The sequence below is a fragment of the Zingiber officinale genome, chromosome 1B (assembly GCF_018446385.1).
Source record: "Zingiber officinale cultivar Zhangliang chromosome 1B, Zo_v1.1, whole genome shotgun sequence".
NCBI classification, from domain to species: Eukaryota; Viridiplantae; Streptophyta; class Magnoliopsida; order Zingiberales; family Zingiberaceae; genus Zingiber; species Zingiber officinale.
Window position 1 is genome coordinate 169099323 of NC_055986.1, and position 24633 is coordinate 169123955.

At 36.9% G+C, this 24633-nt stretch overlaps 5 protein-coding genes across 12 annotated transcripts; 2 read left to right on the forward strand and 3 right to left on the reverse strand.

Moving 5' to 3' along the window:
* Positions 1–5270: 5270 nt before the first annotated feature.
* On the forward strand, positions 5271–8929 carry LOC121991214. The gene is made up of 4 exons (XM_042545232.1): positions 5271–5363; positions 5447–5613; positions 7370–7712; positions 8624–8929. The coding sequence occupies exons 2-4, from the start codon at positions 5447–5449 to the stop codon at positions 8687–8689; spliced, it is 576 nt and encodes a 191-aa protein (XP_042401166.1). The 5' UTR covers positions 5271–5363; the 3' UTR covers positions 8690–8929.
* Positions 8930–8978: 49 nt separating this feature from the next.
* On the forward strand, positions 8979–11248 carry LOC121991223 (uncharacterized protein At4g08330, chloroplastic-like). 3 transcript variants are annotated; one of them, XM_042545238.1, is made up of 6 exons: positions 8979–9121; positions 9310–9376; positions 9475–9535; positions 10064–10146; positions 10357–10555; positions 10682–11248. In XM_042545238.1, the coding sequence occupies exons 5-6, from the start codon at positions 10494–10496 to the stop codon at positions 11082–11084; spliced, it is 465 nt and encodes a 154-aa protein (XP_042401172.1). In that variant the 5' UTR covers positions 8979–9121; positions 9310–9376; positions 9475–9535; positions 10064–10146; positions 10357–10493; the 3' UTR covers positions 11085–11248. The 3 variants fall into 3 exon arrangements, with proteins under 3 accessions (XP_042401172.1, XP_042401176.1, XP_042401183.1); XM_042545242.1 differs by lacking the exon at positions 8979–9121 and adding an exon at positions 9148–9172 and having other exon boundaries at positions 10064–10555; XM_042545249.1 differs by lacking the exon at positions 8979–9121 and adding an exon at positions 9187–9235 and having other exon boundaries at positions 10064–10555.
* A 987-nt stretch (positions 11249–12235) lies between these two features.
* Positions 12236–15166, reverse strand: LOC121991246 (probable ubiquitin-conjugating enzyme E2 C). The gene is made up of 6 exons (XM_042545258.1): positions 14855–15166; positions 14719–14746; positions 13219–13446; positions 13076–13139; positions 12946–13005; positions 12236–12635 (listed from the first exon to the last, which is right to left on the reverse strand). The coding sequence occupies exons 1-6, from the start codon at positions 14965–14967 to the stop codon at positions 12598–12600; spliced, it is 531 nt and encodes a 176-aa protein (XP_042401192.1). The 5' UTR covers positions 14968–15166; the 3' UTR covers positions 12236–12597.
* Positions 15167–19099: 3933 nt separating this feature from the next.
* Positions 19100–19757, reverse strand: LOC122020211 (protein transport protein Sec61 subunit beta-like). The gene has a single exon (XM_042578071.1). It carries the CDS (start codon positions 19668–19670, stop codon positions 19356–19358), a length of 315 nt encoding a protein of 104 aa, XP_042434005.1. The 5' UTR covers positions 19671–19757; the 3' UTR covers positions 19100–19355.
* A 1285-nt stretch (positions 19758–21042) lies between these two features.
* Positions 21043–24380, reverse strand: LOC121991256 (protein IQ-DOMAIN 2-like). 6 transcript variants are annotated; one of them, XM_042545272.1, is made up of 7 exons: positions 24107–24380; positions 23972–24022; positions 23304–23425; positions 22978–23205; positions 22185–22406; positions 21958–22077; positions 21043–21872 (listed from the first exon to the last, which is right to left on the reverse strand). In XM_042545272.1, exons 3-7 carry the CDS (start codon positions 23376–23378, stop codon positions 21219–21221), a joined length of 1299 nt encoding a protein of 432 aa, XP_042401206.1. In that variant the 5' UTR covers positions 23379–23425; positions 23972–24022; positions 24107–24380; the 3' UTR covers positions 21043–21218. The 6 variants fall into 6 exon arrangements, with proteins under 6 accessions (XP_042401206.1, XP_042401229.1, XP_042401214.1 ...); XM_042545295.1 differs by lacking the exons at positions 23972–24022; positions 24107–24380 and adding exons at positions 23504–23715; positions 23819–23942; XM_042545280.1 differs by lacking the exon at positions 23972–24022.
* Between the last annotated feature and the right edge of the window lie 253 nt (positions 24381–24633).

The window sequence follows — 24633 nt, forward strand, 5'->3', positions numbered from 1 at the left end:
AAAGATGCAGCTTGTGATCATTAGTGTTGGTGAGTAATAGCTTCTTAATTAGATTTATCTTCTTAATTAGATCCATTTAGAACCCTTCATGTCATTAGTTTGACTATCATCTCTCATCATTAGAAACAAAGAAATTCTTGGATTCTATTTTAATCATTCATGTAGTAATTGTGCTCCTCTAATCCCATGTTCCGATGCGCATTAAACGTGCATCCTTTTTTGACCTATTGCAGGTTCTGAAGGTCAGACGCAACCCTTCGACTCGCCATTTGAATCTCATCTGATCTATCCTTAAAAGGTAGCAACACTATCTTCACTTCATATTAGATCTAGAGCCCTGTATGTCTCGAGTCACCTCTCTGTGACTCACCAATTGAAGCTCATCCAATTCTGTAGGTTGGACTGGCATCTGAGCTTCTCTGTTATTGCTCTGGTTCTATCCTGCAAAGTTTTTGAGATCATCTTCACTTCATTTTTGATCTAGTTGGCCAAACTGTTTACTTTAACCCATCTTGAGAAAAACAAAATCCTTCTTGATGCTATTCTTTACTTTTACTTTGATTTCCCCTCTTTAGAAAGAAACTTGATCTATGCTTTGCATCCAGCATAACGATTTCACCATGCCATGGGTACATAATCTTCTTCTTCCATGCTTGTCTTCATGTACTTTGTTCGCAATCCTACTTGCCCCTTTTATGTGTCAGTCGTCCAATTCTTTGATATGTTGGACTCATTCGACTCAATTTATTCATTTTGTTGGATCAATCCACTTATGTACTAGTTACTATTTCAAAGATTAGTAGTTGTCCGTGATTTATCTCTTCCGTGTTAATTCTGGGATGAATTAGTGGGGTAACTGGGGTGAGTGTATTCGTCTTTTGTCATCTTGTTTGATCAATCCACTTAACTAATTGTAAATAAATTAATATGTAATCTTATCAAATTAATGAATGATATTGTTTCTGATGGAGAAGGAGATGTTTTATTTGAATTCTCTCTTGCGCCATGGCCGACAGAATAGAAATATTATATAACTTAAATTGCTATTTATTTTTTCTAATTGATGTATCTAAACACTCAGAATCACAGGACCGATTCCTCATCAAATCTCCAGCGTTGATGTAGATCGACGGCTGATATATTTTACAGCTACGAGGACAATGTCATTTAACCCCTTCAAAATTTATTTTATTTTCAAAATGCTCTCGACTGTTCAAAAATTATTTTTAAAAAAAATCACTTTTCATAAACTCTGTTATTTACTAAACGAAAAGATCACATGGGAAGGTTATTTTATTAGTGATTAGGAGGTCAATAGTAAAAGTACAAAAAGGAGAATGTTTTCATGAGTCTCAAACTACAAGGGTATTTACAAAATATAAATTTTGAGAGATAAGTTGAAAAGTTCCTTGCTAATTAATTTCCTTCGCCGTCATCGACGAGAGCTGGTTCACCCATTCTGACGAGCTCCTCTGCATGACCCTTCTTCCGCTCACCCCAGTCCTAGGGTCTTCGTCGCCGCCGGACCCGCCTGCTCTGCCGCGGGTGTGGCCATCTTATCGGCACCTACGACAATGGCTCTGACGTGTCGCCCTCCGAGGGATCCTCGTGGGAGAGCAATGACATGGAGAACACTATGGGAAGTTTCCGGTGGTACAAGATCCGGATCGGCATCTTGCAACCCTCTGACGACGACACAGGTGTTCTTTGATGGAGGAGGATCCTCCATAAGTTAGGGGGCGTTTGATTTAGGATAATAGGAGTGGGGAATGGGAATGAGAATCATTGATTCTCATTGTTAATGTTTGGATTATAGGAATAGGAATACAAATAAGGGAATGAATCCTTGAAATTGGGTAATAACTCATTTCCATGTACCCCCCTTCAATGAGTCATTACCCTATTTTCATCAATCAAAATATTCCCTTATTCCAAAAATACCCTTGACTTAAAACTAAAATTTTCTCTATTAATATCAAATATCAAAATATATTTATTTATTTATTTATTTATTTCATATCACTTATCTCTCCTTATTCTCTCTCATTATATTTTCTCTCTCATCATTTTATCACACACTTTCTCTCTCCTTAATCTCTCCTATCACACTCTCTTTCCTCTTTTTTTCTCATTACACTTACTCTCTCATCATACTTTCTCTCTCCTCAATCTCTTCCATTGCATTCTCTTCCTTCTTCTTTTCCTCATCACACTTTCTCTCTCCTCAATCTCTCCCATCACACTCTCTTTTTTCTCATCACACTTTCTCTCTCATCATACTTTCTCTCTCCTCAATCTCTTTTATCACACTTCCTCCTTTTTTCCTCAACACACTGTCTCTCTCATCATACTTTCTCTCTCCTCAATCTCTATTATCACACTTACTCCTTTTTTCCTCAACACACTTTCTCTCTCATCATACTTTCTCTCTCCTCAATCTCTCTTATCACACTTACTCCTTTTTTCCTCAACACACTTTCTCTCTCATCATACTTTCTCTCTCCTCAATCTCTCCCATCATATTCACTGTTCTCTTTTTCTCTCACCATACTTTCTCTCTCCTCAGTCTCTCTCATGACACACTCTCTCCTCATTTTTTTCTCACTATATTTTCTCTCTCTTCATCCTCTCCTATCATACTTTCTCTCACATCATATTTTCTCTCATCATGCTCTCTTCAATCACACTATCTTTTTTCATTTTCTCTCATCACACTTTCTCTCTCTTCATTCTTTCTTATCACACTTTCTCTCTCATAATACTTTATCTCTCATCATTCTCTTTCATCATATTTTTCTCTCACATTCATCTTTCTCTCACATCTAATTTTTTCTCTTATTTTCCTTTAAGGGTAAAAAAGGAAACTTTGATTTATTCCGATAGAAGATATACAACTAACCAAACATTGCTTTTAAGAGTGATATCCATGCTCATACCCATTCCCATTCCACAATACAATGATTCCCATTCCGATTCCTATTCCTAGGAAAGAACCAAACACCTCCTTAGTCTTGAAAGATAATATATTCAAACGTTTCGGTCGCCCGTTTTTTACTTAGTGTTAATTTAGGTTCTTTAAGCATCCAAGTCCATTTTTCTATTTAAAAATATATAATTTAAGATAAAAAATTATTTTATTAAATTTAAATATCTATTTTTAAATACAGTATATATCAATTTTTCTAATTTTTCTTTACTCGAAATGGAACTATTCCCTAATAAATACATAATTTAAGAATGTCTAGAGTGATACAAAAGTTTTTTTTATCTGATTTAAAATTTAACATAAAATTTTTTGAATAAGATATATCTAGTACATATTTATATTTTCGCCACTTGCAAGTGTAGAAACCTTATAATTTGTTCACAAATAATAATAAAAATTTAATTTCACCTATTTTCATAAATATGGAAGGGAAAAAAACGAATGAATAGTTTTTAATTATATTCTATTTCTTTTATTTCTATGTTTTTTTTTTTGTCTCTGCTTTTCTAAGATTATTCTAAAAGACTGGAGAGCGCTTTAAGTAATTTGTTCTGAATTTTTTTTTAATCATACATCGAAATCATAGATTTGTCCCTCCGAAGAATTCATGCCATTAAATATCAATGATGATTGTTTCATATTAATATATTTTTAGCCTCAAGCTTGGCGTATACGTTATTCTAAAGCATTCCTGTTCGTTCGTTTATATGTAGATATATATATATTTAACGGTTCGGTTCAACAATATTTAGTTCATATAGGCAACTATAAAGTGAAATTGTGACCTTTCTAGGATAGCCCTCAACGATATGAAAAGGAGATAAATTATAAAAAACTTTGTTCAACAGCAACATATAAAAAGGGGATTAAGACAACCTACACATATTTCACACCTATTAGAAATTGTTACTAAATTTATTAGAAATAATATCTTTGTATGAATCAACTGCATTGGTCCATGCTTTTTACTTTTACCCATTGTTTGAGAGAAGGTGAGGGAAAGAGTGGGGAGGGTAAAAAAAAAGGAGGGTAAAAAAGAAGAAGGAAAATTTATAATTCTATTTGAGAGGAAGTGAGATACGGAAAGAAAAGATAAGAAAGGATAAATTTTAATCTTTCATATTATGAAATGAACAAATTTCTTACACTTCGATTTAGAGTGTAAGGAAGGATAGAGAGAACTAAAAAAAATTATATTTTAATTTTATCCATACTTTATTATTTTAATTCTAAAAATTATTATTTTAGTTATCCTAGGCATCGCTCGCACCGCCCGACACTCGCACTCCGTTGACGTCGATTAGATGCTGATTTTGACGCCGATGTCAATTTTAACGTCGACGTCGACGTCGACTTTAACAAATGAGCTACAATTACTTGAACGTATAAGTCTTAACCAATAAATGTAGGTAAGATGCACTGAGTTCTTGAACGCGCAAGTTTTTAATAAAAGTGAGGATAATTTTATAATTTTATATATTTAACTTTCATTACTCTCACTTTCCTCCTAAACACAATAACACATGTTAAGTTAGAACTTTTCCTCCCTCCCAAATAAGAAAAATATAAATACTTACTTTTCTTTCATTTCCATTCCGTTAATAATTTTTTTGCTCATCCCATCTAAATAGAGGATTAATGTTGGCTCACCTTCCCTACATGTGTTACTATTACTAAACGAAACTCCCATGATTTACTCATTTTTCAAAAATGTGAGGTCTTGTCTCGAAGGACTGCCAAGATGGCAATTTTGCTTTTTGCCACAGAGAAGAGGTATGCATATCATGATCTAAGATGTTCGTTTGAAAACCAAATTCGATCTATCCTCAGAAAAATTACAAAAAAAAAAAAAAAGATTGGTTTAGGTTTCTTGAATCTGACGAGATGAGATATGTTATCCGAGCTGACAGATACCTTCAATTATTATGATGATGATGGATCAGACAAAGCACATAATGACCTTACTGCTGCTGGTCTTGAAGATTCTGATATTGATCAGGTAAATCAATTTCCCTCGGTAATAGAAATATTGTCGTGATTTGTATGCCAGTACCTATAATTATAAGATATATATATATATATATTCATCAAATTTTGACTAATTTGATTATACTCTTACAAATTATATAATGTTAATAGTATTTTATTATTTTTATTAATTTAATTAAATCCCGTACGGATATTGTATAAATTTTATGTTTAAAAATTAAAAATATCAGATACCACGTGCTAGCACGCGCAACACCAAGTAATAATAATAAAAAAATGAAGTAAATAATTTATTTTGTCTATAAATGCTGGCTTTTGGATCTCCTCGTCTCCCATCACTCGCTTCCGCCTCCGCTCCTCCTTGTGCTCCTGCTCCAAGAGATCGAAGGTCTCATTGCTTTCCTCTTGTGAGGTTTGATTCGTTTCATGTGGTTCGATCTGTGCACATCATTCTGATTTATGGACTTCCAGATGCATTCTACTTTATCGCCGTCTTCGCCCACGATCATCACGCTGAAGCCCGTCGAGGCGACTCCGGAGAACTTCGCCCCCTTCGGCCAGGTTATCTCCGCTTCATCCGATAGAGATAGATTCGGCCCTCAGGACGCGCAGTTGGAGCTCCATCGCGGCATTCCTAGGTACGTCCAATTTATAGCTGTTTGAGCTAAAAGTTTCTGCTGGATGATCGTTTCTGGTTGTTTCCGTGGATTTTTATTTTTCTGATTTTTTACATTTTTTATGGAAGCTTGAAGCCTTGAATTTGTTTGACGTGACCAGCTGATAACTGTAGTTTCAGATCAAGAAGTTCATTCTTTGGATCGGGCATACAATACAGGAAAACGAAGATAAGTGGATTAGCTTGAGAAAATAAATTTGAAAATCTAGGCTATGTTCCGTGATAGCCTCATACCGACATAAATAAGGGTTCTCTGATGTCTTTTGTCCTCTAAACTAATTTATGAACAGGTTGCTAGTTCTTTTAATACTATGATACCTTACATATCCAGTCCAATTTCTGCTACTCAGGGAGGAAATAAAAAATCTATCAACAAAAAATCTACCCAGTAGATTCTAATTATTGTTGTTTAACTGTTTTTATTTCTCTGTCTATGCCCCTTCATAGAGAACATCCTATGAGTTGTAATCCATGCACCTATAACTGTAGCAGCTATTCAGGAATCATGTTCATCCATCGGATGCTTTTGTTCACAAATTATCAACCTTGTTTTGAGGGAGGATCTGGTTAATATAATGAGGCAGACAAATCCACAATACAATTCTCAATCAGGAAAAGGGGTCAATTTTGAGTCCTTTGCACTCGTTGTATGGCTGAACAAAAACCTCCAACTCGTGGAGAGTCAAGGTTTGTATTAACTTTATGAATGCAGATCTAGATCTATGAATCATCTAGGGGATATGATTTAAATATATTAAGGTCCAGATCTATACCATTGGTACAGATTCAAATGCATTTATTGAGTGGTTTCCTAACAGGCATAAGATGATTGACATTAGTGAATTTGATTTGCTAGCATGTAACTGAGGCTTTGGCTTAAGAAATATCATGCTTACCCAATGGACGAAGTTGTGACTGTTGTCATAAATGTGACTGACTACTTAAAACATCTATATATTGTGTTTAGTAGGTGATTTGGTGTTAAAGGACCTAGTTGGCTATGTATAATCTCAGGCTAGACCCTCAATGTACATCAATGGACTTGAGCTGGATATTTGACATGTGATCATTTTGTGTTAACCTAAATCAAAAGAAAACTTATGACAAGGTTCTGGAGATCATGATGATTCTGAAGTGCATTATCATGTAAAGGAGGGAAAAAAACTAAAGTTCCTCAAGCCTGTTAACAGTGCTTTGGTTAACCTAACAACATCACACAAAAAGGTCTTAAGATTTTGGCAGTGATGGTTAATATTGGTTACAAACTAGTGCCTGTAGGTACATTAAGTTTGTAATTTTGTAATAATAGTATAGAAAAAAAATATTGTGAAGATGGGAGAATAAAGCTAATTCATGTTTTTGAAGAATAAAACTATCTTTTTCTTAAATATCAAAGTAATAGTAGCCTGTAAATGTTATGTTTAGTACCATATTGTTGTCTTTGAGTTTTGATTCAAATCTTTAATGTGTACAAAAACACACTTGCCTTTATACCTAACTCTATTTTATGCACTACCAGTATGATTATGTTGATCTCAACTAGGGGTACTGGGAGAATTACTTAATTTAAGCTCTATTTCTTGACACTACTTTTGTATCTATCTGAAAATAATTGGTATCACACATCAGCAATCTTCCAGCCACTTGAAGTAATATCTTCATACTGTTCCTCCCTTTTCTTTTTCATTTGACTAAAAATGATAACTTAAATGTAACAGGTTATACATCATGAAACTAGAAGATCAACCTCTTAAATTTCCTGCCATCACTCATCATGCAAGCGTTACACAGTGTCTTGGCTCAATTGGTGGTGACGAGTGGTATCTAGGCGTTGCTAAGCCATCTGTACTGAAGGAAAGTGAAATTGGAAATGAGGATGGAAGAAAACCTATTAAGGCTCGCTGTGGACATTACTACATTCCCCCTAATCCTAATGAAGTTTGTGTTTTCCGATTTTCTGGTCCTAAATTTGTGAAACTTAATGTTGGGACATGGCACGCAGGGCCCTTGTTCAAGAAGAAGTCAATGGACTTTTACAATCTTGAGCTAAGTGACACAAATGTGAGTATCTGTATTTGGTTGTACTGAAGTTTTATGAAATGGTGCGATAAGCTATTCTGAAGATTCTTATATTTTGATAATTTCTTGATATTATGTCTTTGTTTGTTTAGTTCAATTCTTGCTACAAGGATAGAAGGTTTTCTTTTGCAATGGTGAAAAGTGGTTCTTATGCTGTGTTTCTCTCTGTTTGTGCGATCATAATTCCTCATTTCCTATCGATCCATCTCCAGTTTGTAGTTTATCAGAGATGGAAATGAAATTCTTTCTATCAGAACAAAATAAATATGAGTTTAGACTTTCAGTGGACCTGTTAAAGGAGGGAAGACTAGTACTGTTGATGTACTGGAGAAGCAAGTGCATATCTTAGCACATTCTTTTTAGCCTTCAAGGCTACAGATTTAGGTTTTTCAAGTATGTTTAAGATCTGAAATTATATCAAATTACATAATATATATCAATCCATTAGATTCTTTGTATATTGGTTCATACCTTGGCGGGGCTATCTGGTACCAAAATTATCATATTTGTCTTCAAAACTATCTCAGATACCTGATCGTTTATTCCAATTTCATAGATGTTATTAGTTTGACATTCAAATTCTTAAGAAAAATAACACAAGAAGCAAAACAACATAGATTTTAGGAATAGTTGCCTCATGGCTAGTTTCCCCATCGCCTTGAATTAGTGCGTTTCATTTAACTGTAGATAATCTTTGTGCACTGGCATGAAAAATATGCAATGTCCCATAATCTTGCCAATAAATTCCAAGGTTTTTAAGTTTCTTTGCTTTTTTTGCTTTAGGATTAGCGATGCAAGTTGAGAAGTTGGTCTTCCTTTTTTGCTAATCAGTTAAGAGGCATTGCCAACCTTGTCTTGCTTATTTCTTGATGATGAAAGATGGCTTTATGCAGGTTGTGGATCACACACCATATGATTTTAGGATGACCGATAACGTGGTATTGGAGATTGAAGATTGAAGAGTTTTTTTTCATGGAGTACTACTTAGTCCCATTATCTGCGTTGCTTATATGTATGAAGGAATCTTTAACTTCAACTTAATCATGTGTCGGTTCAAATAAATGCTCGGATTACACTGGATGCTGGTAGTTGTATTCTTGATTCTGTTGTATGCTTTGTGTTCATGCTGGCAGTGCATGCACACTGACTGGGGAAAATGCAACTTTTGTGTTTTTAGCATGATGATGAAGTTTTTAGCATCATGTGTTTGTATGGCGCTGCTTGGACTCACCAGAAGGATTGTGTTTTTAAAACTCAAGCTGCTCCTAATGTTCTTTTTAATTCCTTGCCTAACTTTTTTTTGGCTAATAATTCATTAAAGCTCAACCTTTGAAAAGCTGACAGCTGGTTATGCTTTCCGGGAAAGATGCAGCTTGTGATCATTAATGTTGGTGAGTAATAGCTTCTTAATTAGATCCATTTAGAACCCTTCATGTCATTAGGTTGGCTATCATCTCTCATCATTAGAAACAAAGAAATTCTTGGATTCTATTTTAATCATTCATGTAATAATTGTGCTCTTCTATTCCCATGTTCCGATGCGCATTAAACTTGCATCCCTTTTTTTTTTCTATTGCAGGTTCTGAAGGCCAGACGCAACCCTTCTGACTCGCCACTTGAATCTCATCTGATCTTATCCTGAAAAGGTAACAACACTATCTTCACTTCATATTAGATCTAGAACCCAGTATGTCTCAAGTCACCTCTCTTTGACTCACCAATTGAAGCTCATCCAATTCTTTAGGCTGGACTGACATCTGATTCGTGGAGCTTTTCTGTTTTTGCTTTGGTTCTATCCTGCAAAGGTGAGACTATCTTCACTTCATATTTGATCTAGTTCGTCAAACTGTTTCCTTTCACCCATCTTGAGAAAAACAAAATCCTTCTTGATGCTATTCTTTACTTTTACTTTGATTTTCCCCCTTTAGAAAGGAACTTGGTTTATGCTTTGCATCCAGCATAATGATTTCACCATGCCATGGGCACATAATCTTCTTCTTCCATGCTTGTCTTCTCGTACCTCTGTTCGCAATCCTTCTTGCCCTTTTTGACCTGTCAGTCGTCCAATTCTTTGATATGTTCGACTCATTCGACTCGACCTATCTATTAATGCAGCCTCTTCACCTAACTATTCATCTTGTTTGATCAATCCACTTACCAATTTTAAATAAATTAATAACTTTAATTCCATCAAATTAATGAATGATATTGTTTCTGATGGAGAAAGAAGATGTTTTATTTGAATTCTCTCTTGCGCAATGTCCGACAGAATAGAAATATTATTTTACTTAAATTTCTATTTATTTTTCTAATTGACGTATCCAAACACTCAGATTACCGAAATATAAGGTCAGAGGATCAAGTCCCGATCAAATCTCCAACGTTGATGTGGATTGACGGTTGAGATAGTCTACAGGTACGCCGTTCATCGAGGAAATTTTATTTAACCCCTTCGAAATTTATTTTACTTTAAAAATACTGTCGACCGTTCAAAAATTATTTTGAAAAATCACTTTTTGTATTTTATTAGTGATTAGGAGGTAAATAGCAAAAGTACAAAAACGCGAATGTTTTCTTGAGTCTCAAACTGGAAGGGTATTTATAAAATATAAATTTTGAGAGGTAGATTGAAAAGTTCCTTGCTAATTAATTGCACCGAGACATCGCCTCACTCATACGGCGGGTCGGCGACCATCAAACGCTGCAGTCTCCGCCGCTGCCACCCCCTCCCTCCACCTCCTCTCCGCTCTGCACCGGAATCCGATGGTTCCCCACAACAGAGGCCGCCTCACCTCCTCCTCCTCCCGGAGGGACGTACTCTACTGGTGACCAATCCCGATCTCTCGCTCGATTTATCCTCGAAGGATTTGATCGAGATTGTATTCTCCGTTCCCAGATTCTTTTTTATTATTATTTTAGGGATTTGATGACGTGGGTTCTGTTCTCGGCAGCTGCGGCCACTGCGGCTACGCGTTGAACCTGAGCTCGTCGGATCGCGACACCGCTAACATAGGCGCAGAATACGGGAAGTCCATCAGGAAGGGCGTCGTCTCCTTCGCCGCCATCGACGAGAGCCGGTTCACCCATGCCGACGAGCTCCTCTGCCTGCCCTTCTTCCGCTCACCCCGGTCCTGGGGCCTTCGCCGCCGCCGGACCCGCCTTCTCTGCCGCGGGTGCGGCCATCTCATCGGCACCTACGACAACGGCTCCGATGCCGTTTCGTCGCCCTCGGGCGGATCCTCGTCGGAGAGCAATGACGCGGAGAACACTTCCGGAAGTTTCCGGCGGTACAAGATCCGGATCGGCACCTTGCAGCCCTCCGACGACGACGCAGGTGCTCCTTTCTTCTCTTGACGGAGGAGGATGCTCCATAAAGGCTCTCTTTGTCTAAGTAAGTAGTCTTGAAAGATAATATTCAAACGTTTCGGCCGTTCGTTTTTTGCTGGTGTTAATTTATGTTCTTAGTAGTGTAAGAAATCATATAATTTGTTCACAAGTAATAATAAAAATTTCACCTATTTTGATAAATACGGAAAGAAAAAAAAAACGAATGAATAGTTTTTAATTATATTCTATATTTATTTCTATGCTTTTATATCGCTGCTTTTCTAAGATTATTCTAAAAGACTAGAGAGTGCTTTAAAATAACAAATAGAAAAGTAATTTGTTTTGATTTTTTTTTTCTTACATCGAAATCATAGATTTGTCGCTCCAAAGCATTCATGCCATTAAATATCTATTGATGATTGTTTCATATTAATATATTTTGAGTCTCAAGCTTGGGGTATACGTCATTCTAAAGCATCCATGTTCGTTCGTTTATTTATGTATATATAAAGGGTTCGGCTCCACAATATTCAGTTCATATAGACAACAATAAAGTGAAATTGTGGCCCTCCCTGTTGATCCAAATTTATTAAGAGCAACCCGTAAAAGTATTATTCAATTCATATAGATTTGAGAGGGGTAGCTTCATATTTTTTTACTTTTGGTGTTGCCTCATCTCTCCCTAATTAGTGTTACTAAACGAAATCCCATGATTTACCCTTTTTAAAAAATGCACGGCCGCCAATATGACAATTTTCCCTTTTTGACACAGAGAAGTAGTATGCATATCATGATCTAAGATGATCATTTGAAAACCAAATTTGATCTATCCTCAGAAAAATTATAATAAAAAATAATTGGTTTAGAATTCTTGAATCTGACGAGATGAGATATGTTATCCGAGTTGACATGAGATATTATCAGAATTCAAATAAAGCAAATATCCAAATTGTTCTAAATTTTCAACGTACTCAAAAGCTCTTCAATAGCATATCCGATCGTATATTTTGTAATAACATACGAGTCATCTTTTCATAAACATAATAACATGAGATAATAATCAATAATACAAATAGAAAATTCATCAATGATGTCATATTATCATAAATATATAGCAAAAGAATCATAGAGAAATTCAAAAAGAAAGAAATCATACTGAGTAAGAGGATCGAGAGAAATTAAAAGTAATCTTCTTCCTTTAATACACATGTATCTCAAGCAACTAATGCAAAGTGTCATGGAAACCAGAATCAAGCATATGACCATTAGTATCTGACTTAATGTGCACAACATCATAAACTCCAACTACTCCGACCGTGTAATGTAGTAATTTTTCCTTGTCCTTAGGATTATCAGGCGTGAGTAACAGGGAGTCCGGCAAATATGCTTCGGTTTCTCCCATGTTGTAATAACCAAATTCAGGTGAACTAAATTTTACAGACAGATCAACGAAAAAGGCAGAGGATTGGATTGGATGGCATACCGCGAGACGGCAAATGATGCATTTTTTTATGGAGTCGGCATTTGGCAGTCAAATATGTCAACTCACATACTGCTTATGGATCATTTTCCTGTAATCTGTGATAGATGACGATACAACAAAAGGGCCAAAAGTGTTACTACTGCTGAAGAAACTCAGAATTCCATTGATAATAGGTGTAAGAAATAGGAAATCTACTGAAGTTCACGTCATAAACAAGGTGAGCACTGAGCATTACTTTCCTAAGGAAAAATTGATGTAAAATTGTTTACCCACAAAAAATTCAAATTAGTGTGCTTGTTTCAAGCCCATAAAAACATGGATAAACTGTCATAACCTACTTATGTGAACAAACTCACTAATTAGTCATGTCAAACTCAAAATTTAGTCATGGAGAGAACATGATACCTTCTTGATTGTTCCACAGTGTTGCAGCGTAGCTATTGAGAGGGCTTTCGTTATTGGGTTCTGTGACAAACCAGTCAAGTAAAAGATAAGTAGCATTATTTAGTACATGGTGTAAGATATATCGAATTACCTCCTAACAAGCTCTGGATAGATAATAAGATTGTTCTGCAATCGTAAGCCGAAGACCACATGTCCTAGATTGGAGAATAGGGAATAACATGAATAATAGTACATAGTAATGCAATAACGTGATCAAACCAAGAAGTAGAGTACCTGAAGGATGTCTAAACAGATGTTGCCACATTGGTCAATATTTGGATGGAAGCATGGAGTTTCAAACTTAACTAGTGGTGGTTTAAATGGATAGTCCAACGGGAACTTCAGTGAAAGTTTGTATGTCAGACCTTCATAAGGAGTCCCTTTGCTTCCCTCAATCGTACCTATCCAAGAGAAGATATTTTCACCTTCTGGAAAGGCTGATACTCCAGTATCTCCACTCATCTGTGGATCATCAAACACAGAGAAAAATGGGAAAAACAAAAGTTGCAAACAATGATCTTATCGGTGGGGCCAACCAAGAATACAAAAATGTGTTCAATGACTTTCAAATGTAATAAAAGAAATAACTTTTCATCCAAATGATTAAATATTGAAAAAGAAATTTAGAGCACTTTTTTTTTTCCTTAATCTAATTTGATTTAACACTTCTAAGTTCTAACTATAGAAATTAATAAACAAGCTCACACCATCTGAATCAATTTTCTCTCATTCTATTATTTATTAACGCTACACCTAATCACTCAAACAATTTTTTATCCATACTAGTAACTCCACATGACAACATTCTCATTTGGGTTAAATTGTGTTGTTTTCTCTCATTGAATATGATTTGTTTTGTTATTTCATATGATAACCATGCACAAAGATAACTTAATGAGTTGACAATGCAGCATATAGCAAATCTGCCACCCTCTAGCCACTTAATGAGTTGACATTGATCTATACCTACAATGCTAGGAAAGCCATTTATCACACTCCAAAAGTTCAACCATTGATTGTGACATTATTGTCTACACCTATTATATTATTAGTGTCATAAATAGATATACATCTATTCTGTAAAATTAAACACAATATTCTTTAGGGAATCAATTATAAATTCTTTTTAATACGATAAAAAACATTTACAAATCATTATTGTTGAACCGATAGCATCTCATGACAAGAAACCAAATTGATTCATAAAAATGTCTTTTATTTTCCCCTAAAAAATTACCAATCTCAAAGTCAAAATATCATTTCAAATTCTCTCCATGAATAGCAAAACTTGTATATGGAAAACGACATGTAATCTTTCTGTATGTATAGGGAATTCAAAGGGGTGATAATATATGCCAACTCTTGCATATACAAAGACAACGACAAGAATTCTCAAATCCCAACAGAATACTGTTGTTTGCACACAACCACCTATTATGGAGTAATGGAGAATTAACTTGATTGAGCACAGATGGAGTAGACGATTCCCCTAACTCACGAGGAAACTGATAGCAAAATTCACAAGTAACTACCAAAGAATAATTCTCAATCTATCAATAGTATCACACAGAAATGCATAGAAATCTTGATTACCCATGACGAACAAAAAACCAAATGAAACAAGCAGCGACTTGTAAGATTTAACGCTATTTTGCTTAATTCCAAATAAAATGAGCAAAAGCCCCACGGAAATCATTAGACCTAGACAAAAGCGGGGTAAGAGAAGAAACGCACCATCAAAGCCATCAACTCCTTTTGAAGCCTGCAAGACAACGAGAAACGCCGATCCCCAATCCAATCAAATCACAGAGCGATCCAAAATAAAGCAAATAGGAGGCAGAAATTTGGAAGAAAGGAGGACGGATTGTACCTCCGGGAGACGGGGGCTGTGTCGACAGGATTGGACGGGGGCTTCGGCTGCTTAGCTGAGGCCGCCGGCGACGTCGCGGCCGGCGATGAGTTGTCCACGTTCCGCACCTCCATCTCGACCTCCCTCGCTGTTGCCTTGTCCACGTTCAGCCGAGAGAGATGGCGATCGTTCGGTGGATCCAACGAGAGCCAATCTCCGACCTCGAAACCGCGTTGTCGATCGGAGTTTCGAGCGATAAAGAGAGAGAGAGGGAGAGAGAGAGGAGGAGGGGGGGAGGGGGGAATTGTTAGGCCCAGTCGGCCGAACCGCCACGTGGGCTTCGTCCTACCATATCTTTTCACTTGAGATTGTTTACTTACGCGGAAAGGAAGGAGGATTCCCGCACAGTTCAGAAATCGAGGCACACCTATCTAGTGAATTTGGTTTGCTTAGTAAAAAAAGATCATAAATAGCATAATTACTATTAATTAATATTTTAAATTATAAAAATAAAAAAAATAATACTATAAATATACATGATATTATATTCCTTGAATGAGTGACTTAAATTTAAAAAATAAGAATTATAATTTTACCTTGCCGAAGTTTGTAAATAATTATGCTTTATAAATTATTCATGATTATTTAATGAACTGATTTAATTATTGCCCAAAGCGTGCATAAATGCCAAATTTAGATAGAGAAGTTTAATAATCGATTGTTTTAGGATGCTCTAAATCTGATTTTATCTTCTGTTTTTGTTTTTTAACTAAGAAACACAATATCTTACCTAGAGCTGTAAACGAATCGAGTCGTGAATTTTTTAAACCGGTTCAAAAAATATTTAATTCGTATTTAAATTTATTTAATTCGAGCTAAATTCGAATATGTTCAAACTTTTTTTCAACCGAACTCGAATTCAAATTATATTGTTCGAAAATTCACGAACGCGAGATTTAATATTTTATTAATATAAATTAAATATATATTAAATAAATAAATTTTAAATCTTCCAAATACCTATCGTTCTTAATATTTTATTAATATAAATTAAATATATATTAAATAAATAAATTTTAAATCTTCCAAATACCTATTTTCGAATAATAATTCGAATAGTTCCTGAATAATTTTAAAATTTTAAAATTTTGAATTCAACTCAAATTCGAATAAAACTATTTTGAACTGAATTTAAGTTTTATATTTTTTAACATATTCTACTTGATTCAATTAATTTACATCCTTAACTATCATCATAATTATTTTGAACTGAATTTAAGCTTTATATTTTTTAACATATTCTTGATTCAATTAATTTACATCCTTAACTATCACCTTAAAATATCAATTGATTTATTTATGTTTTGGAAAGAAAAGGAATAATATTGCATTTTAAAGATATCTTTTAACACATGGAAAAGACGGTTTAAAATAATAATATTACTTGAACTACTTGACAAGTATTATGATAATAATTCATCAGCTGCATGGTTGACAAGATGGAAATAATTGAGAAAACAGCAAGATAGTGTCGGCCAGCTGAATCTTATATATATATATTTTTTGAGCATTTTATTTACCGATAAAATTTGAATTAATTAAACATATACCTTTCGATCTAAATCAATAAATATAAAATTAAATATATTTAACTCATCTCGATCTATTTTTTCGTAATTTTAATATTCATTGAAGTTTTTTTTTTTATTTTAATATTTGTGGAGTTGGACGCTGTCTAAAATTAGTAGTATTGAATTAATTGCAACTCTCTAATTTCATTTAAGCACTCAATTGTTTCAGTTTCATCCTAATTCCTAAGAAGATAATCAGCAATACAGTTGAAGAAAATGACCTTCATACCGTTTTACTTGGTCATTCTTCCAAGGATATATTTTTCATCTGCCATGCTTTGAATTTTCAGTGCAGAAACACTTTGAACTTTCTGCTTCTCTCAGGGGCCAAAGCTAGATGGTTTTCATCACGAAAGAAATAAAATCTCATTAAATTTACTCCAGTTTATAATCCCATTTGACATAATGTACCCATTTAAATCTTCAGTGAATGAATCATCATGAATAATAGAAAGATAACCAAGCCTTGTTGAAACCGACAAAATAAAACTTAATTGCCATCTTTAAACTCAAACAGAACTTCTGACATTTATACCCCACGGTGGAGTAGAAGGGGCCAAATTATCACCAAGATATCCGCATTTATACGGTTTTTTTCTCCAAATGGAGCGTATAAATGCTGGACTTCTGGACCGCTGACCGAGAGCGCTTACCGATTTATGCTGACAGCCGATGGGAAACTTACGTGAAACTGGACCAGTCATCCCAAATTCATGTTACCTAAGTAAAACTTCTAACACTTATATATTGCTCCCCCATTCCTAAATTCATTGGCATTGTCATTTTTTTCTCAGTAGATATTTCCTCCCAACATTGAATCGTGTTATTTGACTGTAACATCTTTCCAAGCTGTGTGTTATCACAAACATCTGGTGAATATTAAAATCTAGCTAATTCAGACTGCCTATGCTGTTGAGGAAAGTAAAATAAAGTGATATCTAGATAAGAAGATCATTAATAAAGGTGAAATGTTTTTTCTCACTATATAACAGAAATACCATACGCACAATCTTTTAATTGACAAGTGAAAAAGGTTCCCCAAGTTTAATCAACAACTGAGTATCATTAAGTATGATTAGGAAGTTCCAATTAAGAATTAGGTATTAGTTAACAATCATAGAGTTATTGTCGGTAATGTGGCATGAATAGCAACATGAAATCCTCAAGGATGTGTGATTAGCTATCTCTGTTCTATGGAAGAAGATAATTTCAGAATATTTACATCATCTGATGTAAAATGGTACAGGCCACACCATACCATGAACAGCAAGCAAATAATCAAGGCATCGATACCCATTTGTTGGAGTGTGGCAAGGTTAAAGCACACTTGATCTTGTCCAAAGGTTGATAAGGCTAGTAACTGAGCATATGACTCGAGGACATTTAGATATATAACCAACAAAAGGTTTGGTCTATATACATGAGTTTCCATACAACAGTGCAGTCATTTATTATGAACAAACATAAAAAATTGCAAAAGGTACTAAGCTAATTAGCACCTTCGAAAGGTTAGAGAAATAAAAAAGTTCATACTTTTATAGGATTATCACAATTTAGGAAGAGATATCAAGTAAGGGTTGGTTTGCTTTGATAGAAAAGGGAAAAGATGGAAAGGAGTGGGTTGAAAACTATTGATGAGATTTTCTTTCCGATGCTTCCTTGAGAGGAAAAATGAAGAATGGAGATGAGATTGAAAACTGTATAACTTTCCAAATTGAACGAAAATGGAAACGGTTAAATTTGTCGATATGACGAATTACAACAGACAACAATTATACGTCGAACACATTGAGCGATGTATTTGTATACGTCGAACACGTTGAACAGTTGAATATTAGTAGTATTAAATTATTTGCAACTCTCTAAATTCATTTAAGCACTCAATTGTTTTAGTTCATCCTAATTCCTAAGAAGCTAATCAGCAATACAGTTGAAAAGAGTTAAAAATGAAAAGGGCAAAGATGGAAAGGAGTGGGTGGAAAACTATTGATAAGATTTTCTTTCGGATGCTTACTTGAGAAGAAACACGAAGAATGGAGATGAAAATGAAAACTGTATAACTTTCCAAATTGAATGAAAATGGAAACAATGAAATTTGTATATATGATGAATTACAACAACAGATGCCAGTTTCTCATAGATCTTCAACCACACTACTAATTTTCTCTCACAAATGAAGTCATTTGATTATTCAAACCTATAATTACATTCACCCATAATCTATCCATTCCTATTGAATCGATGTCAATTACTTTCCATCCTCTGAGGTAGACAAGAATGACAGTAAGCTTAAACCTCATCCATCTTTCCTACGTGCCATCCATTTTAAAAACCACTAATAATTGATAATTCCTCTATCAATTGTTTGATCATACATATTGAATATGATAATTGGCTCAGAGCCTATGAATGAGAAAGCAAATTTATGAACAATGGCATCAATTGATCTTAAAAGTAGAATGAAGTTTCAGCATATAGTTTGAGCTAAAAAAATAGCTTGGCAAACAATTCAAGGCGCAACATTTCGTTGGGAACCTTCATAATTTCACCAAATAATCGAAGAACAAACATAACCAATAAAAGGAGGAGTTATTGGCATTTAAATCGAGTTGTAAAACTGGATTCAGTTCAATAATTGCGAGGAATAAAGAGCTGATTAGAGAAGTGCTAGTGCAAGAGAGATTAAAGGGTACAAGATTCTTATCCTAGAATTTCTGCAAATTACTCTTCCTTCAAACCCTAATTTCATAGCAACAGCATACTTGATCGATCAGAGAAGAAACAAAAGAACGATTACAGCATGTTGAAAAAGAGAGAGAGAGAAAGAGATCATGAAATTTTACTTGATCTTCCCGTTTCCAGCTTTCTTCCCTAGATCGAGCGATGATGGATCAAGAGACGCCGGCGGATCGGAAGCGGTAAAGCTTACCGAAGACATGGAGTGCGGTGACGAAGCCGATGAAGCAGAGGCTAATGGCCAGGACGACCGTGGGAGTCATCTTGAGCCCAGGCGCATCGTCGGTGTAGAAGCGCAACATGTTGCTCCCACCACCGCCGAACCCGCCAGCCGAGCCGCCCCCGCCGCCGAGTCTCCGCCTCCGCATCCCGGCAGCAGCCGCTGGTGTCCCCCGCGGGCCAACCGTCGTCGGCCGCCCTGCACCACCTGCCGACGAAGTCGCCTGCGACTGCGAGCTTCCTCTAGCCATCCTCCTCGAATCGACGATGGATCGACGAAGAAAGCAACGATTAACTCTTTTTTCTCATATACTTTTCGTTTCTTCTTCAGCATGAGACAAAATATCCACACAACATTATGAAACATATAGTTACCAAATAGTTTACACAAATTTATACCTAGTAATTTATTTGTTGAACTTCATGATTATTTTGATGTGATTAACCAAGTTAGTTAGGTTCTGTCTTATGTTTGATCCCTGTGTCTGAGTGTGCAGGAGTTTAGGAGCGCAGGAAGTTGAGCGGAAGACTCAGCTAGCGAGAAGGACGACACGGGAAGGGAGCCGACGGGCTCAGTGCGTCGAAAGGACGAGAGAGCTGCGGAAGAGTACATTGATGGGCGAGAAGAACGTGCGCAGCGTTCGAGGGACGTTAAGCCGGGGAGGAAGGCTGCTCTAGGAAAAGGTCGGGAATTGGGTTCGGGTAAGCCCTATTCCGATTAGCCGCAATCACCCAAGTTATCGGAGCTTCGGAGGTTGAAACAAAGTCAAAATGAGCTAAAGAACGAGCTGTAGGCGCCTTAAAGGAAGTGCTGGAGGGGGGCCGCTAAGGTAGCGGATCTATCTTTTTTTCTTAAAGGAAGTGCTGGAGGCGCTTGCACAGTCCTCCACCTTGGAGGCACCTTCAACAATGGAGGCGCCTTCAATACTGTTGGAGGCGCCTCTAAGCTGGTCAAAATGACTGTTCGATCATAGGATAGAATTCTATCCACTCACCGAGTTAGAGGCACCATGAATCTTATTGGAGGCGCCTTGGACCCTCGGGATAGACTTTCCAGGAGCTATATAAAGAACGCTGGAGCTAGGAAATATGTATCAACTCAGAACTAAACTCTGTAATCAATTCCTAGCAACTAGTGAGTATTCTAAGTGTTTAAAAAGACTTATCCACCTACAGTGAAGGAGACTCTGCTAGTGCGATCTTCGACTGCCTTGGATTAACAACCGTCTTGGTTGTAATCAAATTAAACTTCTTACTCCTCTTTTATTTCTGTTTTAATTTTATTATTATTATTATATTTTTGAATTGAAAGATTTAGGAGGATATAATTAAAATTCACGAGTAATTCGCCACCCTTTTATCGGCTTCCGCTGCATCAACATTATTGACATTTAAGATTCAGTAGTCCCCTCGAACAATCTTTGATCTTTCTGGGTATGTTTCGCAGGTCCGATCCAGCGGTGCACTTCATTCTTCAAAAATCTTTATTATTCTCTAAAACACTTAAATTATTAAAATATTTTAATAATCTTTTAATACTTAAAATCATCAACAACAAAAAAAAACACATGATTTAATTAATAAAAGAATTTTAGCAAGACTAAATGGCTGTTAGGGGAAAGATTTAAATTAACAACGTTTCTTGTTTTTATTCTCTTGAGGGTCATGGAAGGTTAGCTATGAAAGAGACGCAAAGATCAAGCACACTCCACAAACATAAACAAACAAACAACTCACAAACCACACAAAATTCGTAGCTAAGTTTTATTCAAGCACATCGCCAACTGCCTCTTTGATTGTTAGTTCATGCTCATACTGGTTGTTGCTTGTTCTTCGCCAGCGGCAGCTTCATCCTTCAATGGTGAAATGCCTACATCTGGAGGCCCTGAGAGGCGCCTAGCGTTTGCAGCATACGTGCTGCTGTTGTAGTCGACTGATGAAAAGGAGAGGTGTCTCTTAGCCGTGCGAGCCCATCCCTTCTCAGGAGTTTGAACCTTATTGCACGCTGGGCTGGGAGACCGCGATTTGGCTCTAGACGACACAGTAGATGCCATGTAGTTGGGATGGGTGAATGAGCTCACTAGGCTTTCATCATCTCCGATTGATGATCCTGCAATGCTACGCCTCCTTGGTCGTTCGGATTGGACACTGAACATGCTCCTGGAGTCACAATCGATGGAGCCCCGACGACCTCTCGGGCTCTCTGATTTCTTTCTGCTCATGGCGGATGGTGTCCTGGAGTACACTACTGTAGGTGATTGCTGCCGCCTTGATTTCCATGCTGCAGATGGTGTGCAGCTATTGCTCTTCATGGAAGCATGATCCTTAGTTTCCTTTGTGCTTTGTTTCTCCCATGGCTTTGTGGCCGTCAGGCGTTCCAACCAGCTCCAACCCCATTGTGGATTGCTTGGGTCAGTGAATGTTGGAACTATGGATCTGGAAGTGCTCCTTGACTGAGAAGCAAAAAGGGAACATCGGCAAGTTTCAAAATAGTCCACAATGCTAATGCCAAAAGAAAGGAGTAGCAATAGGCATCACCTGATGTGTAAATGCATAAGCTAGTGCTCGTTCTCTTCTGATGGCAGCATCCTGTTTATTCAAGAGGTTCGCTTCGAATTTCTCTTTGGACTGAAGACTTACCTCCCATTGCTCGGTAATCTGTCATGGTAAAAGATGCCGAAACTCAATTGAAGTCATGTGGTTCAAAAATCTTCAGTATCAAATTAAGATAGCAGTTCTTCTTCAAATCGTTACAAGATGCACACCTTTACATTCTCCAGTTCCTTTCCGTGCTTGCGTTGCAGATGCCTCTGAAGAGCCTGGTTTTCCTCAATCATTCTCGCCCGCCTTGAATGTATGATCATCTGCAGTCGAGCCAACGTTTGCATGCATTTCAATGTGTTGGTAGTTTGAGATTTGACAGCATTTCCATCAAGCATTCTCTTCAACCTAACCAGTCCCCTCAAAGTTCTCAATTTTCTTCTTGCCTTAGCAAAATTTTCAAGAAAATGATACAATCAACCATAGGCAACAAAAGACCAACCAATAGAAGAAATGCCAAGATAAAGAGTACAGTAACACAAGGACTCCGTTTATTCAGAAACTATTACATGAATGTGAGAATTTAAGCCTCCGAAGCAAAAGTTGCAAGGTGTATTGTCTTTGTTTATTTGCACAAATTATAGCGTTTGCTTATGATGCCCATTGCATCAAAACATCTTTATCCATCCATCAAGTTGTTTCACCAAAGAGCTTGATAAATAACATTTACTATCAAAATTGTGCTGGCCTAAATGATACCGATACATTTAAACATGGGCACAAACCCTCAAAAATGCAGAATTGACAAATTTTAGCCATCAAGTTGTTTTGCCAACAATTTGATGATACAATATACTCAGACAAGGGCATTGGCGAATGTTGATAGGACAATTAACAGAGCTTAAGCATTGTTTTGATCAAGAATTGTTTCGACCATACAAATGGTAGATGTCTATGGAGAAACTGAGAGAGCAGTAAAAAGGAAAGCAGAAAAATAAATGAAGGTGTAAACTATACCTGATATCCTCGGTAAGCAGTCTGGATCTTGACGGCTGCAATCTCTTCTCTTGATTCACCTATGTGCCTAGTTGCAGAAGTGGCAAGGTGAGCGACAGCGACCTCCGCTGCAGCCTGAGCGGCGATAGCTGCAGCTTCAGCTTCAGCTTCAGCAGCACTGGCAAGTGCTGGTGAGTCGGCATGCTTCCTCTGTTCGTCCCCTTTCTCTATCAGCTTGGACTCCTGAACCTGAGCAAGAAGCAAAGGTTGAACAACACTCACAGCAGTGGTTTCCACTATGTTTTTGAGGGAAGTCAGTCTGAAGCTACTGAATTATCAAGACTCGCCTTTGGATTTCCTTGACAGCAGTGGGGGGTGAAGGTTTTCTTGACAGCTCCAAACCACTTTCCTTTTCTCCCCATATCCACCTTCTTCCTCTTACACAACTTTGTTCCTTGTTAAATCACTCCTGTGAAAGGAACCACAAAAAAATAAGCAGAAAAAGAAGAAGAAGAAGCAAGAATAAACCCTAACTCCCATGTCCTACCGTAAACCCAAAGACTAGACGAAGAGCATCCATATGAAAAGAAAACTTTTGCTTTTCCTAGTTGCGGTAATTATCCTTTCTATAGAGGTAAAAGGTTTGAGATAAAGTCGAGTATCTAAGAAATTTTGACATGGTCTGGAACAAAAGCAAGACAGAAGGAACAAAGATGAAGCCAAATATGTGTTTTCCAGTTTACAGTTTCAAGGACACGCCTGTGACAAAAAAAAAACATTTTTAATACAAAAGATCAACTCTTGAGGAAAGCTGAAACAAGTATCGAAAATAGCAAATGATGAACGACAAGGTTCTGAAAACCTCGAGGAGGGTAAGCCTGCAAATTTCTCTTACAGCTGCGGAGTAAGAGATCAACAACTCAAAAAGAACGACTTTGAAGCAGCAGAAGTGGGAGGCAAAAAGCAAAAGGGAATCGTATTGGCAGCAGCAAAGTGAGAAGCTTGCTATCATTACCCTGGTAGTCCTTGCGAAATGGGAGGCAGAAGCAACAAAGGTCCTCGCTTTCTTTTCCAGAATGACGCCAAAGATAAAGAAGAGGTGAGGATTGGACACAGAATCACGGCAACGACCTCAGATAATCCTTTTTACCTCGTTCCACTTCCTTTTCCACCGCCCATCGGACGAGAGGAAGAAATCGGAGCCCTCCCAAAGGGTCAGATCTCGCATCGGCGACGGGAATGACGTACAGGAGACCGCTTCCCTCGCGACTACCATCGCCACGCCCCCTCACTGTCCGCCGGGTCCCACTTTGGCGGAAAAGTTGGGGCCCTGCCTCCGCCGTCCTTTTCTTCTCCCTCGGTCCCTCGAGATATCCACTTCGATTGCGTTGCGGCCGATGGCATTCCGTTCCTCGTTCGCTTGGTCGGTTTCTTCCTTTCGTAGTTTCGTTGATTCTCGTCAGATGGGCCAACGGATTTGGGCCGCCTCCGTGGAGACATGGAGGTGGGATCCCGTCTCAGGTAACAAGAGCGGGTCAACCCTCACATGGTGCGCTTTTGAAAAACAAAGACATTTTACTAAAATGCGCCATTAATAATTCGTTTTTACCAAAAGGCCCTCGCTCAAGTATTATTTTTTTAACCAAATAATACACCTTTACAATTTTTTTCACTCTA

What these genes read in the sequence shown, in the direction of transcription:
- LOC121991223 (XM_042545238.1), top strand. Translation starts at nt 10,494, where the DNA reads ATGGTTCCCCACAACAGAGGCCGCCTCACCTCCTCCTCCTCCCGGAGG. An exon ending in CGGAGGGACGTACTCTACTG is followed by an intron (nt 10,556 to 10,681) that starts GTGACCAATCCC and finishes TGTTCTCGGCAG; the next exon opens with CTGCGGCCACTGCGGCTACG.
- LOC122020211 (XM_042578071.1), bottom strand. Translation starts at nt 19,670, where the DNA reads ATGGCTAGAGGAAGCTCGCAGTCGCAGGCGACTTCGTCGGCAGGTGGT.
- LOC121991214 (XM_042545232.1), top strand. Translation starts at nt 5,447, where the DNA reads ATGCATTCTACTTTATCGCCGTCTTCGCCCACGATCATCACGCTGAAG. An exon ending in CTCCATCGCGGCATTCCTAG is followed by an intron (nt 5,614 to 7,369) that starts GTACGTCCAATT and finishes TAAATGTAACAG; the next exon opens with GTTATACATCATGAAACTAG. An exon ending in TTGAGCTAAGTGACACAAAT is followed by an intron (nt 7,713 to 8,623) that starts GTGAGTATCTGT and finishes GGCTTTATGCAG; the next exon opens with GTTGTGGATCACACACCATA.
- LOC121991246 (XM_042545258.1), bottom strand. Translation starts at nt 14,967, where the DNA reads ATGGAGGTGCGGAACGTGGACAACTCATCGCCGGCCGCGACGTCGCCG. An exon ending in ACAGCCCCCGTCTCCCGGAG is followed by an intron (nt 14,747 to 14,854) that starts GTACAATCCGTC and finishes GTTGTCTTGCAG; the next exon opens with GCTTCAAAAGGAGTTGATGG. An exon ending in TCTGTTTAGACATCCTTCAG is followed by an intron (nt 13,140 to 13,218) that starts GTACTCTACTTC and finishes TCTCCAATCTAG; the next exon opens with GACATGTGGTCTTCGGCTTA.
- LOC121991256 (XM_042545280.1), bottom strand. Translation starts at nt 23,378, where the DNA reads ATGGGGAGAAAAGGAAAGTGGTTTGGAGCTGTCAAGAAAACCTTCACC. An exon ending in AGGAACTGGAGAATGTAAAG is followed by an intron (nt 22,078 to 22,184) that starts GTGTGCATCTTG and finishes TTACCATGACAG; the next exon opens with ATTACCGAGCAATGGGAGGT. An exon ending in CTTATGCATTTACACATCAG is followed by an intron (nt 21,873 to 21,957) that starts GTGATGCCTATT and finishes TTTGCTTCTCAG; the next exon opens with TCAAGGAGCACTTCCAGATC.